The 19,146-nt window shown below is 39.4% G+C and overlaps 2 protein-coding genes across 4 annotated transcripts; both read right to left on the bottom strand.

Annotated features, from left to right (window-relative positions):
- Positions 1-28: 28 nt before the first annotated feature.
- Positions 29-5,734, bottom strand: nit2 (nitrilase family, member 2). Its single transcript, XM_067597728.1, has 10 exons — positions 5,625-5,734; positions 5,310-5,428; positions 4,494-4,614; positions 2,921-3,009; positions 2,730-2,823; positions 2,570-2,644; positions 2,402-2,480; positions 1,676-1,774; positions 837-892; positions 29-493 (listed from the first exon to the last, which is right to left on the bottom strand). The coding sequence occupies exons 1-10, from the start codon at positions 5,650-5,652 to the stop codon at positions 393-395; spliced, it is 861 nt and encodes a 286-aa protein (XP_067453829.1). The 5' UTR covers positions 5,653-5,734; the 3' UTR covers positions 29-392.
- Positions 5,735-6,572: 838 nt separating this feature from the next.
- tbc1d23 (TBC1 domain family, member 23) lies at positions 6,573-17,995 on the bottom strand. Of its 3 annotated transcripts, none has more exons than XM_067597721.1 (19): positions 17,889-17,995; positions 16,314-16,425; positions 14,297-14,402; positions 13,353-13,557; positions 13,143-13,266; positions 12,933-13,057; positions 12,794-12,840; positions 12,611-12,714; positions 12,349-12,471; positions 12,151-12,243; positions 11,880-12,050; positions 11,727-11,769; positions 11,531-11,637; positions 11,271-11,413; positions 10,905-10,949; positions 9,997-10,085; positions 9,730-9,865; positions 9,209-9,403; positions 6,573-8,680 (listed from the first exon to the last, which is right to left on the bottom strand). In XM_067597721.1, exons 1-19 carry the CDS (start codon positions 17,924-17,926, stop codon positions 8,596-8,598), a joined length of 2,091 nt encoding a protein of 696 aa, XP_067453822.1. In that variant the 5' UTR covers positions 17,927-17,995; the 3' UTR covers positions 6,573-8,595. The 3 variants fall into 3 exon arrangements, with proteins under 3 accessions (XP_067453822.1, XP_067453824.1, XP_067453823.1); XM_067597723.1 differs by lacking the exon at positions 17,889-17,995 and adding an exon at positions 17,460-17,578; XM_067597722.1 differs by lacking the exon at positions 10,905-10,949.
- Positions 17,996-19,146: the final 1,151 nt, after the last annotated feature.

Here is a 19,146-nt window from a genome sequence, read left to right as displayed (position 1 = left end):
TGATATTAGCATCTTTTTTTGGCAAAGCAAAGGTTCATTTATCAATAATCTGAAACAGACTAAATAAAACGTACATTTTCACATTAGACAAGCTGTAACCAGAAATGACTAAACAGTTCATTCTTCACCAAAACTGTCTGCAATTTTCTATTGATCGACTAATCGTTTCAGCACCAGACATTACACAGATGCAATCACTGTTCCATTCTCCGCATGAAGTGAGCAGTTAGTGCTCCATGCATGTTGGCATCAGTCATTTAGTGACTTCTGACTCTCGTTTCCACAATTAAGAGTCTGGTGCTTCTGGTGCAGGAAGAGAAGACGACGTCGTATCAGAAGGATGTTCTGACGTGTTCGTATCGACACCTCGTCTCTCTCTCGATAAACAGAGTTCAGCTTGATCCTCCCTGCACAGACGTCACCGTGTAGAGGTCGTCCCGACGCTGAACTGTGATCGGGATCTGCTGCCGGATGTCGGCTAAGTACTGCAGGTCTGGTGACAGGAGGATACAGAGAAGTGATTAACCAGAGTGATATGAGTGTGTAGTGCAAAATATACAGAGGATGGACACAATAACAGCAATATGTGTGTGATTAACCTTTGTGAAGCAGACTCTCAGAGAAATGCTTCTATTTTAGTCATTTTTGTTGCACTGTATTGTACCACAGAGGAGAAATCAACTTTGCACAGTCTATAAAAACTGAACATTATGATCTTCACAAATGTATCATCATCATCAAAAACACGTCATAAAACTGGAGCCACTGCATGTTTGTCAGTTTTAGTCTGAACAGAAATCACTGATTGATACAGTCTGCAGAGACAAGCTACTCACCGATATCAGCGTAAATAATGGCCTCCTCTGCTCCAGCCTTGGAGATAACTTCACCCCTGCATCCACAGAATGAAAAAAAAAAACAATCTGAAATCTGCACAATTTAAGATTAAAAATATCCACAGACAGACAATCCAAGATGCAGTTGGTCATAATTAGAAAACTTAGGAGAAGAAGAGACATCACTGATTTTAGTGGTAGAAAGTAACAAAGGACATTAACTCAACTACTAGTACAATGTTGAGGTACTTCTACCTCACTATTTCCATTTTATATTTCACTACATTTTAGAGGGAAATATTGTACTTTTCACTTCACTACATGTACGTGGCAGCTGGTTACTTTGCATATTAAGATTCTGCAAATAAAATGTGATAAATGTGATGCAGAGTTATAGATACATATGTAACACTCAACAGTGAATGATTTCTACATTATGAAAACCATGACTTTTTATACCTGAAAGTACATTTTGCAGGTGATACTTCTGTACTTTTGCATACAGAATGCATTTTAACGGTGATGAAGTATTTTTACTTTGTTGTATTCCTGCTTTCTGATCTGATCTAAAGGTCTGAATAATTCTTTTACTTACTTACTTACTTCCTGTACAAATGAATCCCTCCCTCTGTCGCTGTCACTCAACTTCATCTTCACCTTTCCTTCCTCAACCTCCTTTTCTCTCACCTCTTAATTCATTCATTGGACAGTCACATGCAGCCGTTCTCTCTTGTTCACCTTCAGTGCAGTTTCCCTCACTACTGCCTCCCTCTCTTCTTGTTGACTGCACGTTAAACAGTCACACACACACACACACATATATGATTCCTGGTTCTTACCATGGGTTTACAACAGTGCTGTGACCCCAGGCCACATAAGAGGCAGTTTCATCTCTGGCAGGTGATGCTGTGGCCACGTATACTTGGTTATCAATCGCCCTGCATAAGAGAAGGGAAAGTACAGACACTGATAATTTATGCCAAATTATAGAACATTTAATTACAGCCTAAAAATCTCTGGTTCAAGATTCCCATAAAACACTTCTAGTTGATTGTAAAAACCAAAAACAATTAAATAAATTGAATGCTATTTATGTCAACCTTGGATAATAATAATAATAATAATAATAATAATAATAAATTTACATTACAAAGTGCATCACATTGGGCAGCAAATTAAAACAGACAAATTATGAAAACATGACATTTGACACTAAAGAAAATAACTAAATAAATACATAAAACAGGTTCAAAGAAAATAAAAACTCAAGTAAAATCAGGAAAGATTCTCTGATAAAAGTATGTTTTAAGAAGAGATTTGAAAGAGTTGTGCCTCTGATTTTCTTACATATAACAAGATTGATAAGACATGTATTATATAGTGATGCTGTTATTAGCATTTGCATTACACTCAGTCATATTTCATGATGAAGGAAGATCTCAGTTAGTGAGATGAGTCAACCCTGTCAGGAGATACAGGGTTTACTGTTAAATAACTTTCGACAGCAAATGTTAAGTGTTTTCACAAAATATCTAAAAAGATTTTGAACATGGAGTCAGTCTGACCTCCCCCTCTGCAGCAGCTCCCAGTGGGCCGGACCAGTGGTCATGTTGAAGGCTCCGGGGTAAACCAGCAGCTGACAGCCTGAGAACAAAAAGGACGACGTCATCAACTGTCCTACATGCCATTTAAAAACAGCCCAGCTGATACAAACAGTCACTTCAGCCGCTTACCTTTCCTGCTGTAGAGCTGCGCGAGCTCTGCAAACCTCATATCGTAGCAAATCCCCACACCCACTTTACAGAACGCTGTAAGACAGAGAGAGAAAACAAGTCAACGTGATGCTCGTCCAGCTGCAGGGAAACAAAGCACGACTCAGGAAACGTCACTTACGTGTTTCAAACACTGACAGACTGTTGCCTGGGCTCAGCGTCTCCGACTCCTGGAAGCGGATTTTCCCGGGAACGTCGATGTCAAAGAGGTGAATCTTGAAGAAAGACAAACACGTTGATGTGGGTATAATGATTAACGTATATAAAATATTCAACAAAACTGGTTTCACTAATGAGGTGATGCGTACGTACCTTCCTGTGCTTCAGAATCAGCTCTCCATCAGGCCCGAACACTGTACAGCTGTTATACAACTTCCCACCGTCCTCCTCAGGGATGGATCCTGGTGAACAAGAAGTCACATGGTCAACTTCTCAACTGCACAAAAACATATTTAGGTTTTTATGTGTTTTTTAGTTCTTTGACATCACTTCCTCCGCTGTGCTCAGCCCCCCAAAACTGCTTCATTAGCACCAGGTGACTGTAATCAGTAACAACCAAGCTGAAAAGAGTGTCAATCAGTCCAAGAAAAGCAAAAGATGTAATAAATTAGGTTCAAGTTATAAGAAAAGATATCTGAACAAATAAGATTCAACTCAGTGTATTCTGTGAGTTCTTCTTTGTTGTGCCAGCTCTCTTTAATTAGCTTCATTTACATGTATTATTGATTTCCCGCACTTCACAAAACAATTCTCAACAACCCTCTGAGAAAGAACTTTATTAATTTTTAACAGTATTATGACGTGTCACAGCAGGAGAAGCAATTAACAACACTTAACGATGTCTGAATGTATTTAAGGATTCTGCTGAGAGGCTTCAGTGGAACAGAGATCATTAATGATGTTTGTTACAGCTGCTTTTCCAGTAAACTGTCTGTGGTGAAAAAATGGGTTTCACACTACCAGAGCAAAGTTTGATTGATAAATGTTGTTAACACTGGTGGTTATAGATGCTTCATCTTTCAGTTATCACACATGTACTCATTTCTGTGGTTCATTCATTTATTTAATTGCTATTAAAATTCTAAAAATGCATCCAATAAATGACATGGAAGGAAGAGTAGGCTTGTGCCTTTGTTTTAAAGCTGTTACTACTAGTTAAAAAGTGAGAGTTTTTCCACTCACTGAAATCAAAACACATCATGTGGCTGCACTGAGTTGATCTATTAACTCTGCTGTTGGTGGAGAAACCTGTTAGCCTTTAACTCTGAGGCACAAACACCAAAACCTGATGAACAGAGTAGATATTCTAGATGGGCAGAGGATGGTCTTGACCTGCTCTATGTGAAAAGTGCCCTGAGATAACTTTGTGATGATTTGGCGCAATATCAATAAAACTGAAATTGAATTGAAATTGAATACTGGTGTGATGTGACATGTTTCTACATTTGAACAGTTATTAACAGAAAGATAAATATGATCTAAAATTATACTTGAATGTCAAGTCCAAGTTGTTTCCTCCTCTCAAGTCTACTTCCAGTGATCAGCAGCTCACTACAACACCTGACGTGTGTTACTCCTCCATTATAACTGGAGGAAACAACCTTATGTTTTCCCAAGATAATGAGCTAATTAACCTGTCACACAGGAAATATAATACACCTTTAATAGTATTAGAACTATTCAACACTCAAGTTAAGGAACAAAAGGTGAAACATCTGTAAAACACGGCCATAAAATAATACTGTTTATGAATATATTCAGGAAACTCCCACGTTTCAATATATTGAGTAATCGATTAAAATGTCTATTTACAATTGAGAAAAATACTTATTGTGTTCTATGGACCTCTTTATGCAGGTCACTACAGCCACAGACGCCTCCTTACCTCCCACTAGATACACTTTATTCTCCTTTGCTGCCTCTGACAACACCTGGGTGGATTCTCCTGGGATCCTCTCAGCATAGGTAGAGAAGAAGCCGGTTCCATACGGAGAATTGAAGCATTCCTGTGTTAGAGACAGATGAGAAAACATCAGTTTACAGCAGATGGTGAGCTGTGACTTGAATCTTGGTCTCATGCACTGAAGAGGTGAGGGATAGTGAGGGACAGTAACCCCACTCCACTACATTTCAGAGGGAAATATTGTACGTTATTGTACTACAGCTCCACCAAATAGTGATTTTTCCCTCTAAACATCTCACATGGTTTCATTTCAAAAACTGTTCAAATGATCCAAAATTTGACCAAAAATCAAAGATTAGAGAAAAAGTCCAAAAACTGAAAACAGATTTGTGTATCAGAACTTTGTTTTTTCTTCATTTCTCTCCCATTAATCATTTCACAACCCCTCAGATTTATCTGGTGACCCTTTGGAGGGGCCCGACCCCTAGGTTGGGAACCACTGGACTGAACTAGCTAACTGTATGTAAAGTAGTTAAAACTAGCTTCACCTCCAGCAGCTACAACAGTAACATGCTGCTCTAACACTGATGCTTCAGTATTAATAATCTAATGATGTCATATATAATAATATATCAGTCAGAGGGACCAAACCACTATTACTGAAATACTTTAAATAGCTTTTAATACTTATGTTCTTTTACTGTGATTTTTCATGCAGGACTTTTACATGTAATGGAGTATTTTTACACTGCAGTATTGGTACTTGTACTGAAGTAAAGTATCTGAATACTTCCTCACCGGCAGCAGCACCACTTTGCTGCCCTGTCCTGCCGCCTCTTGGACCAGCCTCCGGGCCCGGCTCAGGTTGTCCGCCTTGACGCTCGTCACCTGTAGCTGCACCACAGCCAGACGGAACTCTGCAGCAAACAGGAGACCCTCAGTGTAAGTTTGGTTGTAGCTACAACTTTAAAACTGTGCAGTGTCAACAGTAAGAGAAGACAGGCTCGGTACTACAGCTGATATTATTAAACTGTTCACGCACTCAGTTAGCTGCACCTCCAGTAAAATACATTATACACACAAAAAGCTCACAGAAGACAGCTTTGTACTTACTAGCCATTGCTTTTGCTAAAGTAGACATGAATGCAAGACAGTGTTGTTTAGCTGTCACAAAGTGCAAAGCAGACGGCGCGTGATTCCGGTTGGTTGTCCGGTTTTCAGAAGAAAAGCCTACAGTTCTAGTTAATAAAGCTAACTCGTCTTTTTTTACTTTAGGAAGGTTGAAGAACTGCAACGATACAATAAAAATGCACGTTTGCAGATGCACATTGATTGTCCTTCTTTCTTAAAGTGACTCTACTACACGGGCTTTAGCTTATTTAAACTTCACAACATTTAATGTGAAGTTTAGAGGCGAAGTGACGTCACAGGGGTGGATGTTTTCCTGCCAATCCAGTTTCAGTGCGAGATTACACACCCGTCCTCATTGGGTACAAGATCAGTAATTTATTAGATGAAATTACATAAAATCAACATACCTGATGCTTGGTGGAGGAGTTAGCCGATATAAACAATTATAGTGTGTATTTATATTGTATATTTGAACTAAATAGAATGATCTTAGCATTAATATTATGAATATGTTGTCTTTATGACAACTCATATGCATGAAATTGAGAGTAAGGACACACAACTATATAGGAGACCAAACTCTACATATTGTCACTACTCCTCTGCTTTCAGTAGGTGTTTGCATAGTCATCTGTCCTTCAATATGGCCACCACTTGTGAAGAAGCGGGTAAACATCGAAAACATGATATTCTTGTTTCACTGTTTGCAGAAACAGGACACCAGTGTGTGTATTTCCTCTCTAATATTTGAGCTCTACAAATATGGCACATAGCCACTTTTTCCTTTTCGAAACGGAGAGAAAAATGCATTAATACTGTGAAAGGCCTCTGTCATTCTGGTGATTTTTTTCTCAAGTCACAACAAAAAACAACAGTTTTAATGTACATGTATATAAAATGACAACGTATGAATGACTATATTTCCACTGGTGCAGTCGAATAATTTCCATTTATTAAAAACAGAAACGCTTAGAAAATAATAGCAGTACAGTAAGGTGCAAATTACACTTGAGACATGTTGCATTTTCGACTAGTGGTGACATCCTTTGCCAGTGATGTTAACAGAGTAATCGAGGATGTTCCAGTCAGTTGAATACTGAAAAATATCACAAAATTACAAATTACAACACAATGCATGGGTTACACAGGAATGCTATGAAAGACTGGAGTGAAGAAAGACCAGATTTGTGAGTCTTTAATTCAAGTTTTGGTTTTTTGTTGCCCATATTATAAATGTGCCTTAATGTTTTAGTCAGGATGAGTTCTCCCTGCATTCAATTTTTTTTTTTTGATGATAAAAGGGATAAACCCCCTCTGGACTGAAGTTTCAACAGGAGCTGTCAGTTCAGAGGCTTCGCTTGACAATTAATACCCAGGCTGCCTACACAACTAGACTTCAACGCAAATGAATAAGTAAGCGAGAAAAGCGAGGAAAAGTCTGAAATAGAGTTAAAGGTTAGAGGAAGAAGCAGCAATATACTGTGATATGTTGCCACTGCTGGTGCCAATATCACACATCACAGGCATGAGGCCGAAGGCAACAGTGGCAAGCGAACTAAAGCTGCTTAGTTAGATTAATACACTGGACAAGACAGATTTGAAACCATAGATATATAATGACTTTGCTTTTTTTTTTTTTAATCACATTATCTTTTCATTCCTCTCAAAGCTGTATACAGCACAGTCCTTGTTACAGCAATCTTTCAAAATAGGTAGCAGTTAGCAGGATGTTGCTTCAATGACAGTTTCAGCCTTCCTGATGAGAGGACTCAACAGTCACATATTTCATCTGGACATTTTCATCCATTTAACTTGGGGGGAAAAAAAAAAAAAAAAAAAAAAATCAGTGACATACTGTATCTGAATGAAATGAAAAAAAAATACTGAGGTGCTCAGGCTCTCGATAACTACAATCACTGAGCCTCCTTTTGTAATACTAATGTAGTCCAGAGGGGCTTATGAACGATGCTTTTTGAGAGCTACATCACACTGCTATGAGATGAGGTTAATTCATTCTTTAAATTAGAAACTCTGTAAAAGGCTTATTTACTTACTGCTTGCTCTAGAAAGAAGGGGGAACTTCAAACCATGTGAGCTGGTTTTAGAAGCCACGTAAAGTTTCACCGCATATTCTAACCACCAGGATATGCTTTCAAAATGACATTGCAAACGTCTGTGCTGATATAGAGCAGTTTACACAATATATACATTACATATTTATAAACATCCTCAAATAATTCCTATTTAAGGCTGTCTGCTGGAAAATAAAAGTTATCAAAACAGTTGTTGCGGTAGGAAACCTGCCTCATGTGCCAGCACTGCTTTTTTTTTTTTCTTTAAATGGGATGTGCATCTTCTGTTTGAGCTGGCGGTACTTGACTCATGCTCACTTCCTGACCTGAACAATGACCATGAAACCAACTGTCGACACGTGAAAAAGGAAATTAAGAGACTGAAATGCAACAGTGTTCGCTACAAAAAAAAATGGGGTCAGAACCGTGATGTTTAAGTGAAAAGAAAAGGTCAGTCATGTGGTGATTGAACAGGTTTGCCATTGGTCAGTTAGTACGCTACGTTAAGGCCAGAGGGAAGTTTCCAAAGTGGAACTGCACTGTAATGATGTTTTATCAATAGCAAAGAAAAACATACAGTATAACCAATATATATATATTTTTTTAACTTAGTGTAAGAGGATGGTTGGATGACTGCGGAGCACCTAAGTATTTCAACACACACAGCCTGTCCCACAGCTCTGCAGTCAGCGGTGTGCCCCCGTGTCCTCAAACGCAGACACACGGGGCTTCACAGTCAACACTGCGCTGGATCTGTCCAGGAAGGAGGACAGCCGAGGGAGAGAGCGGGAGAAGGTTTCACTCTTGGCAGACAGAGACTCTTCTAACAGTTTGTGTTTACGGCTGGCCGTCATGATACCCCATCATGACCCCGTCTCCCTTTACGAGCTCTCCAGAGCATCTAGGACTTTCATGATCTGCTGCTTGATGACCTTGGTGGCATCGCCTGCGTTGGGTATCAAATATCTGAGAGGAGGGACGGGAAAAAAAAAACATTAGAAGAGGAGGAAACATTTGAAAACAGGGAAATAACATTGGATTTAAATAAAATATTCTCTTATGTTCACAAGAACAAAATTAAGCCCTTTATCACCCAGGGGGATCTCTAAAGGTGTCCTGTACGAATCTGTTCATGTCATTTTAAAATTTAGTTTTTAAGAGCTCTGATGTTGATAAGTTGTTGTTTTTTTAATTACAGCAACCTGACAGGCTTGAATGAAATCCAAAACAGAGAGTCAGAAATAACACCAAATGACCATATTAGACTATACATGACAATATTTCTTGAAAGAGTGGGGGTCATACTATAATCGGGGTCATCTGAACAATCCAACTCAATACTGGACATTCCAGTTAACAGGAGTCCTGTGTGAATGCAGCCTATAACAAGAAGGGTGACCTCTATCACTGCTTTCAAAATCACACCCAATGAGGGTCTTTTCTGATCATCAGGATGTTCAATTTTTACAACAATCTGTGTTTGTAGACAGTCACCTTTCAACTGCCAATATCTCCACTCCAGCTGAGTTGTTGCTGCCAAACTTGAACGTGATCAGTTCTGGGTGCTTCTTTTTGGATGTGATCTTCACCACAGAGTTTAGTGCTTGTCTTGACTGGATGTAGGCAAAGCCTTTCCTTGAGGCGATCTCCCTCAGGCAGTACATGTGAGTGGCTGTGATTAACAGGTGGCTGCGAAGACAACAGAATACCAGACAGAGTGAGTGCTCCGAATAACTCATTCATGAGTCATTTCAATGCTTCTTGTTCATTCATTTTTAAAGAAGTGGGGATTAGTCATGTTTAGGTGCAACTTCCCCTACTGCTTGCCCAATTCAGACTCCTACGCCCATAACAGTTAGTGAAGATGGGTGTGGGGGAGTCATGTGAGGAATAATTTATACACACATTACTTTTATGAAACACTATGTCATTTCTGATGACTGAAACACAGCCTGAAAGTTTCAGTGTAACATTTAATAATCAAATTCACTGGGGCAGTCAGTCATCCGACTCACCTCGGGAACATGTGACCGGTTTCTTTCACCTCATTGCACGGAATGTGATGCTTTACATCTGGTTTGTTTATCCAGGTCTGAATGTTGACAATCTCCTTCCTGTCATCGTCTGACATGGATGAGCTGTCAATCTCATCTATTGAGGGGGGGCAGACATTAGATAGTGGTGAATCAAAACTGTATTACATAGCAATATGATGCTGCAATGTATGTTCTTTCATAAATAATTTAATTTTCCGACTGCAGCTGCGTTCAGAAAGACTTTACCTGTGTCATACTCCTCCTCGTCACCGATACTGAAAACAGGCTTCACCCCCCGGTAAGGTTTGCCAACACGGTCGCTGCTGCTTACATGCCTACAGACAGGAAGCAAACAGGGCGACTTTAGAGCTTCGCATCAGCACTGAGTGAAAAAAGTGAAGAAATATCAATGCCTGCGACTGAAAAGTCACATTAAATACACATAACAGCAAGGCTGCACACAAATAGCAATGACATGAAGACCTCCAGGCTGCAGTGAAAAAACCTTCTTAGACATGTAAGCCCACTACTGCCACAGGTTATGCTGTTAAATATAAAGACAGAGGTTAAATGAGACATTTCTACTTGGATATTAGAGGAGTTACGGGTAAGTCATTGTATGATATTCAGGGCTATTTGCAGCATATCATAGTGTTGTTTTTATTTTTTTTCATTGAGGATTCAAGTTTTCTGCATAGCCCTGGCTATCATCTAAAAAGAACAACAATGAAATGAAAAGACAGACTGTTAAAAGTGCATCTCTAAGCAAACAGCAGTGAAGCTGAGGTTCTCCCTAAAACGCCTCAGCTGTTCAGACTAGAAAGAGACGAACGGACTCAGTGGGTTGTGGATGTAAAGATGACTCAATGCTCCCTGAGAGGCGACAGCGGCTTCAGCGGTGCAAACTAAACAGCAGTGTTGGATGTTGTTAGTGAAAGCATGAAGACAGATCTCAAGAAAAAAACCCTTGTCTTGTACACAGGGAACGCGTAGTGTTATATCATATGAGTGAGCGGTGTGAGGCAGGGGATGCTGACACTAAGGCATGCGTTAATGTGACACAGACTAAGTCTCCTACAGTCCCAGGGAGGGGGACTGGTGGGTCTGCAGCCAGTGGACATGCTGGTGACAAACAGCTTGATGTTAGCTCTTACCGATCAGGAATCACCTTCTCTGGCCAGGGCAGATTGAAAGATATTCTAGCGTGGGATAAGGCACAAGGTATGGTGAACATAAATTAAAATACAAAAAAAGACTGTTATAGGAGATAGTTGCCTGATTTTGATAGCCCAGTGTACATACTGTGTAAGAAGCGTGTAGAAATCGAAACATTTTTACTGGCTACATATGTCACAATTGCTCACATATTAAGCCAAGCGTACAGAGAATAAAAATAATACATTTTGGTTGAATTGTTAATCCCGGCAAAGCTCAACATTAACACCACTATTAACCAAGAAGTGAAGTGTAATAGTGTGTTGTAGCATGAGTTCCCCAGAGGGATATAATTGGATGTTCACCTGTCTACAGGAGTGGAGGTGTTCTCAATGAAGCTGATCATCTTCTCCTTTACGTTTACCGACTTGGACTTGAGAGCAAACGTCATTTTGTTGACCAAAGACTTGACTCCTTTACCGTCTCCAGGGCTGCTCAGAGAATCTCCCTGCATTGTCACGAAAAGAAAACGATCCATGTAAAGAAGTAGAAACATTGAAAATGCATCGCAGAGCTAAAAGATTCTCTTTAAGGTTAACATGTTTCAACATCCGTGGACGCTTACATCTGCAGAGCTGAGGCTGCTGTGAGATCCCGACGTGCTGACAATCCAGTGGACGTACGAGGAGTCGAGGCCCTCGACGTTCATGTCTACCAGATGCTGCTGGAGAGCTGAAATCACACAAATCTCGAGTGAGTTTTCGGTTCTTATCCGAATCCAAACTGCATTTGTGACATTCTCAAAATATTCACCCACTCACCCATGAAACCTCCTTTAGCAATGCTGACGTATTCTTTGTTTTTCTGTAACAGAAAGCCTTTAATTAGCAAAGATATTATATAATTGGTAAACATGGTAACAATTTGTGTTTTCTAGCGATGATGTTAACTCTTTTCATCATCTAGTCCCTCACCTGCAGGAAATGGGCCAACACCATGTTCATGTACATGTCCTCCTCCTCTCTCCCACTGCCCATGAAGCACAAGTGCTCTCCACTGGCGATGGAGCCTGACTCCAAAGACTGCTTCTGTGCCTCCAAGAGCGACTTCACAGAGAGAGCAAACTCAGATGGGTTCTGGAGCATCTGTGGGAGAAATGACACATTTATTACATTATTCACATTTGTCATATCGGGTTTACTGTCATTTCACTCTACTAATGGATGTAGTGACATTTACGCTCACCAGGTCAGAGTCCAGGTGAAAGGCAGTGGACAGGTGCCCCGCGTTGTACTGCTCAGCGGGCCGACAATCCACCACGAAGAAGCGTACCCCATCCTGAAAAGTGAAATCCATTATTATCACATCAGACATCATCTTCTCTTAGTTACTATTTTTCCACGTTAGCGGAAGCTAATCAAAGGTCAGCTGAGTGTTACTGACCTGCTGCTGCTGGTTGGCCTGCAGAATTTCGGGGACAGACACGGGGAGACACAATGCCTGACTCAGGTCTGTGTCCTCTTCTTTCAGAGCCACCAGGCTGCTACCAAACAGATTCTGGTTCATCTACCAGGGCAGAAAAAAACAACACACAATAATGGTTTTTAAACAATGCATTCTCTTGTGCAGCGTCCTCCATCTCTGTTAGCAGTCTTGGTTCTACTCAGCGCAACTCCATGTACAACATCCGTATGTAGTGCCTTACCTTTCTGAGAGACAAAGGGGTCTTGCTCTGGTAATACTGCGCCAGAGAAAACAAATCTTCAATGTCTTCACCTTCCAGAAGGGATGGAGATGCTTCCAGCATTTCTGTGACAGAGAAAGCCTTGTTTATGCCCGATGTTTAACATGATATTGAACAAATCAAGAGACAGGAAGTCAAACTTACTGATGATGTTCTCTTTGCTGTCTCCTTCTTGTGCAAGGATGGTCTCTCTGAGGGTCAAACAAAGACAAATCAAATCTAGGTTCGAATTTCCTCAGTATGAACATGTTTTTCTGTATAGCTTCCATGAGCGGCTGCCTACTTGGCATTGACGAGGATGATGAGCATGAGGAAGAAGATGAAGAAAGGGTCAGCCTGCTGGAGGTAGGAGTCCCACAAGGCCTGGGTGACGTCAGGAAGGCAGTGGCTGGAAAACAGACTGCCCATCTGTTGAGGAAAGATAAACAAGACATTTAGCATTTAACGAATACATGAACTGTCTGAATCAACGGGCAGTAACATTTCAACAAACCCAGTTGATGGCGTAGGAGTCAGGTGTGATCTTTTTGGTGTCCAAGAAGGAGCAGAGCTCTGGCTCGTGGTACTGCAGCAGTAGTCTGTATAGGTGGAAGGGGCGGCCGTTCGGCACACAGTCCCTGAAATGGACACATTTCGCAGGCATTATAATCAAAGCCACTATATGAGCGGGACGAACAGGACGAGGAGTGCTCAGACGACTCACCTGGGGATGTATTTGTTCATGATGGCGTAGAAGCAGTTGTAGAGGTCGCTGCGGGGAAGCTGAAGCCCCAGTAGTGGTTTGAGCAGGTGCGGCCAGCTCAGCTCCGGGGTGAAGGTAATGTTGCGGGACTTGCAGTAGAAAGTGATGACTGACTCAACATCGGACACCATGTCGCTCCTCTCCTCCTCTGATACTTCCAGCTGGTCTAAACATGTGGACCAAAGCAGGAAGTGTTAGTAGTGTTTTTCTATAAATATCTTTGTAAAAATGAAATGTTGAATTCACGCTGACAAAACAAACCTACTCAGTGTGACGAACCTGAGAGGTTAAGCACAAAAATAGCACTTTTTCTGCATGCCTTGTTGCTTCCTATTTTGAGCCACAATAGATCTTGTCAAAGGAGCAGACTGTTGTTTCTTCCTATTAAATCCTGACAATCTTCTTTAGATACTGGCAGACTAAGTGAGATCCAAAATTAAAATAACCTTTTCTCCCTTCCTGTCACTTACAGAGGTGTGCATCTGTCTATTTGTGTCGTCTATACTGCCTCAACTTGAGACATTTACCAGAGGGTGCTGGAAAGTCCTGAGGATGCTTTGGTATTTAAGTTATCTGCATCCATGAAAGGGTTCTTACTGAGGCTAAATGATTTGTCTAATGTTGGCTCATTGCTTAGTTTTTCTTTCAGCATTTTACAAGCAAAATACTAGTAGAGATTCTGCCTATAAATGGTACAAGCCAGATCATCCTTCCAGTTTTCACTCAGGATAAATCCTCTTCATAAAATATACAGAACGGTTTGTTTTAATTATGACTGGTGCTTCTCACATCCTGCACCTGCACAAACTGCAAGTGATTAAATTCATCCTGTCCATATTTTGGTGTTGCTGATTCCAAAATTCAGGATTGTGTCATGAAATTAGAGGCATGTGTATTTTACTCACCAATCAGCTGCTGGCTGCGGTTGTGAATGAGGGTCTGTTCGGGTAAATCGAGGACACCATCCCAGGGAGACAGGCTGTCTCCTTTGCCGGAGACATTTAGAGCGATCTGCCAACAAAAAAAAACAAGGAATCATTGCTAAAAATGCAGCTACTGAGTGATAAAGGGACACTTGATAAATACACATGAAAGACTGAGTCTGGTCTGTCAACAGCTGCTCCACTAAGAAACAGGGTTACTCAAAGATTAAAAAAAAAACACCCAAAAAACAGGCAGAGTAAGGAGAAATTCCTAAAAATAAGGGAAGAGTTTGTCTTTACTTTAGGACTCCTATGTTTCTTGCTCTAAGAGCTATTCATGAAACATTTTAGCACTAAAAGTATCTTTTAAGTCTCAAAGAAGTAAATGTGAGAGGTGATGTGGCTCCTCGCATCAGGATTTTATTACAACAAAACAGTAACACCAGTGAAAAATGCAGTTTGAAGCAATGATGAACTTAGAATATAACCTGTCAAAAGAATATAAGTCTATCAGAATTATTCATCAAGCCCGTTTTGTTCCGACAGTTGGAGTGCACATTAAATAATCACCAACTGCCATAAATAATTGAGTAAAGCTGATTTCATGGCCATGGCTGGATTACCCCGTAAAATAGGCACAATATGTAGAGTTAAGGGCCTTCCACACAATGATAACTATAACAACAACTATAGTTGTTCTAACTCAAGTGGATGATGGAGTCCACACCACAACTATAATGACAACGACAGTGGCCAACGATATCATAGGGATCACATTCAGAGCAATATGATGAACGATAGAAACACTGACAGCCAATCAAAATCCATCCCCTAAACCATACGACACCACAAAATCTCCATCTAGTCAAATCAGTGCAATTTGGTCTGTAAATACTGGAACATCACACCAACTAGTGTCCCAAAATACTTATGAGCAACACACTGAATCACCACCAGCCTGTGAACACAAACCCTTCTGGTTTTCTTTTTCTTTCTCTGTGAAACATACAACAGTAACAAGTCATCAATATCCATTTTCTTAAGCTGCTGACACAGCTGGAGCATGCGGCGTGTGCTTGGCACCACTGTTTACAGAACATTATCGTTCATAAGTGTGGATGCTCACATCGCTAGTTGTTGTTATGGTTATTGTTCTTGGTGTGGACAGCCTTCATCCTATCAAAGGATAAATATTTGTTCAGTCAACTGAAAAAAAATATCTCAGTATCAATGTGTGGATACAATCTACTGGACAAATTAATATTTCACATTGTTTCATGTATGAAACTTATGACTGTTTATAAAATATTTAAAATATTTGTTGATGAAATCTATCCATCCCTCCACAACCTGTTGTTTAATGTTTTAAAGTAATTAGATGAAGTCAACAGGCCAATATATACAAGTATCAATAAATTTATTTCTAGTATTACTATGTTCGTTTTATAATTATTTCGAATATATTAATAATATTTTAAAACATATTTATTGATCCTATACAATCCAACACTGTCAACTGTATCAAAGTTTTGATGTAAAATGAAATGAAGACTCTATGAATGCTAATTTACATAGACTGTAGGGTAGCGCTGTTGTAAAGTAATTGTCAATGTATTGAAATGACATTGTAGGTATGTGGTTTCAAACACTACTGAAACTCCAGCTGTGGGTGTGTCATGAAGTAGTAACAGCCTTCATATCATTTGCGTATGTGATGCTTGTCTTTCCAGTTTGTTGGCTTCTGTCTGAGGATGATAACCATCAGCGAGTGGACTCTAATAGTAGAAGTGTTACTCACTTCTATTTATATCCATACACATGATCTTGTACATGGATAACAATGAACTGATGAATGAATTCTATGTTTTAAACTACAACTGTCACATTATAAGTTTCTTATAGATAATTATTTTAGCTTCAGACAAATGACCATCTTGCAGACTTCACTGCTGTCCTAACCCTCTCTGTAGTGGTCACAGTGTTTAAACATGCTCCTCACCTTCCACATCTTGGCTCTGTGTTGAGCTGAAGACTCCTGGACCTGGATGATGCTTCTCTCCATCTCCATGTCAGAGCCGCCAGAGTCCAGAGCCTCAGCTAGATCCTGGTCCCTGAGGAGGCACGCAGAGAACAAATGAAGTTCATTTCCACCACATAACAAAGATTTCTTATGTGTTAAATGTGTCCATAGTTCCTAAAGAAATCGAGTTATCTCCATCACTGCAATCATGATACACAATCTTATTGAGCTGTAGTGATTAGTGGCTTCACTGATTAGTCAGTCTACATAAAAGAAAGCAAATATCATTTTCATATTATTTTTAAATCATTGCCTTCAGGTTGCTTGATTTACTCCACCAACAGCACAAATATATTAACTTTACTATCATAAATGACAAAGAAAAGCATCAAATCCTCACATTTGAGAAGCATGAACTAGTGAATATTTAGTGTTTTGGATTGAAAAAGAAAATCCACACAAACAAACAAACAACAAAAAGATTCTTCGATTACCAAAATAGTTGTGGATTAATTTTCTGTCAGTCAACTAATCAATGAATCATCTTATTGTTGCAGCTCTTGTTTTAAATTAAATAAATTTAGGGATTTTCAATGTTTACTATAATTGCAAAATGAATGCCTTTCAGTTTTTTATGTTTGGTCAAACAAAATTAGCAGTTTTATTTGGTCTTTGGTAACTTCTAATGGCCACCTATCATCAACAAATTGATTTAAAATGTATTGATAAACTAAGATAATATTTAGTTATCGTCCTGTGTAATTAAACCCAAACACATTCAGTTTATTATCATAAAAAACCAAAACATGTTCACATTTAAGAGGCTGGAATCAGAGAATTTGGACATTTTTTCTTAAAATATGACTCCAAACGATTAATCAATTATCAAAATAGCTGGTGATTCATTTAATAGTTGATAACTAATCGATTAAATGACCAATCATTGCAGCTCTATTATAGCTATGTACGATAATTAATACTAATCTGCTGATGATTTTGATTTGACTCTTCATTATCATGCAGTCAAACGTGTTGAAAAACCTGCTGGACCCAACAGGTCATTGTGTCACATCTCAGGAGGTTGAGATGAAACACTGGCGATATGAGAGTTTGGTTAAAACAGACCTGGATTGGGGTTTGAGCTCAGGGTTTTGTTCTAGTTGAGCTGAAACATATCCGACAAACACCGGCTGTCTGGCTAGATATTGTTAGCTTTCTGGCTAACAAGCTTTGCCCCTGAAATTGTCAAAGTGAGGAAGAAAGTGATGAAACGATAAAGACTTTTCACACAAGCTCTTTGGTTATTCGTGTCCGTGTTAATGGCTCGACTCTTGATTTATCAGAACCAACTTGGTTAAATAATATTAGCTGTTAGCTGCCGAGCAGTAACGGTGCCAAACTGGCTCGATAAGACAAACATCGACCGTCAGCAGAGCAAATTAACCACACAAACTCTTTTTTAGTGACTACACACTAAATTCTGTCAGATGAAGCTAACACAACTGTTTGACAGTCGAAGAAAAACCCCTCTTCTTTAATGTAAAACCGTCTCACCAGCTGCCTTGAAGAGCTTCCTCCACCGCATCCGCCATTGTTGTGTTGACGGAGACACGTCACATGCCGTCAACACGGCCCGTCTGTCGCGCGATGCTGTCATTGATTAATTAGATTGTCTGATCAATTATCCTTCAACTAGATTGTAACACTTCAAGCTGTTCGGCGATGAATTAGCTAACAATAATTAAAAGACTTTATAGGCTCTACTTTAATATTTGTGAGTGATATTTGTAATTTTAACAGGAGGATATAAAACAGACCTATTTCTTCATGTTATGATCAAGAAGGCTAAATGTCCCCTAAATTTCCCCTTATTTTTATTTCTCATTTCTCTCCACAGTTTATTGTTTTTTTCTCACAGTACTTGTAGCTAATTCTGTTTGCCCAGATTTTGTTTTCTTCTGTTTGTTCTGTTACTTATTTTTCACTGATTTACTGTAATGTGTTTTTTCGTTTTGTTTCATTATGTTTTGTATATATTGAAAAGTTAACAAAAAAGGCCAAATGCTACATTTTGACACACTACGTCATGTAATATCAAATCCTCTTTCTGAATGACCTCTAGCCTCAAGGTGTTAATAGGATTAAAACTAAGTCGCTTTGTTCACTCTTGAATCATTGTTCGTGATCAACACCAGTAGTTAGTCCTGGACAGATGACTGTTTCTGCTGATTATGGGCTTTTTTCTAAGCAGACACTTTGCAGTAGTCATGCTATGGAAAGCACGTGTTACTAATAACATTAACGATGGTGTCTGTGTACTAGTAAACCATGACAGTGTCAGCCAGCACACACATTATCAGGACCCTGAAACTGAAGCAGCTGAATGGAATTCAGCAATCATTCATTTTCTTATTTATATCTGTGCTTCTCCCACTTTACCACTGTAACAGGTGATAGTCTTACTTGTCCAAAGGTCAACCTCCTGATAAATTTTATATTAACCCTGGGTCATTTAGAATTGGAGAGAAATATAACAAAATCTTCAAAAGCTATATCTATTGCAATGTTAAATATCCACTTAAGGTTAGTGTGATGTTCCATTTTTACAAATTATTTTATCTGTGAAACCTCAAGAACACACACATAAACAATATCAGATATATAAAAAGACCATTATTAATCAAGCAATATTATTAAGCCAACATTGTTAAGTTTCACCAGTTTATGAAAATGCTGCCATGACATCACTTTGGTTACTGAGGAATAATAAACTCCTTCAATATGGGGATTTATCTGGTTTCAGCAACATTTC

Source organism: Thunnus thynnus, chromosome 8, assembly GCF_963924715.1.
Source record: "Thunnus thynnus chromosome 8, fThuThy2.1, whole genome shotgun sequence".
In the NCBI taxonomy this organism is placed as follows: domain Eukaryota; kingdom Metazoa; phylum Chordata; class Actinopteri; order Scombriformes; family Scombridae; genus Thunnus; species Thunnus thynnus.
This window is presented reverse-complemented; position numbering and strand designations above follow the sequence as displayed.

What these genes read in the sequence shown, in the direction of transcription:
- nit2 (XM_067597728.1), bottom strand. Translation starts at nt 5,652, where the DNA reads ATGTCTACTTTAGCAAAAGCAATGGCTA. An exon ending in TTTAGCAAAAGCAATGGCTA is followed by an intron (nt 5,429 to 5,624) that starts GTAAGTACAAAG and finishes TGTTTGCTGCAG; the next exon opens with AGTTCCGTCTGGCTGTGGTG. An exon ending in GCAGCTCTACAGCAGGAAAG is followed by an intron (nt 2,481 to 2,569) that starts GTAAGCGGCTGA and finishes TTTTGTTCTCAG; the next exon opens with GCTGTCAGCTGCTGGTTTAC.
- tbc1d23 (XM_067597721.1), bottom strand. Translation starts at nt 17,926, where the DNA reads ATGGCGGATGCGGTGGAGGAAGCTCTTCAAGGCAGCTG. An exon ending in CGAGGAGGAGTATGACACAG is followed by an intron (nt 9,866 to 9,996) that starts GTAAAGTCTTTC and finishes CCCCCTCAATAG; the next exon opens with ATGAGATTGACAGCTCATCC. An exon ending in ACCGGTCACATGTTCCCGAG is followed by an intron (nt 9,404 to 9,729) that starts GTGAGTCGGATG and finishes TTGTCTTCGCAG; the next exon opens with CCACCTGTTAATCACAGCCA.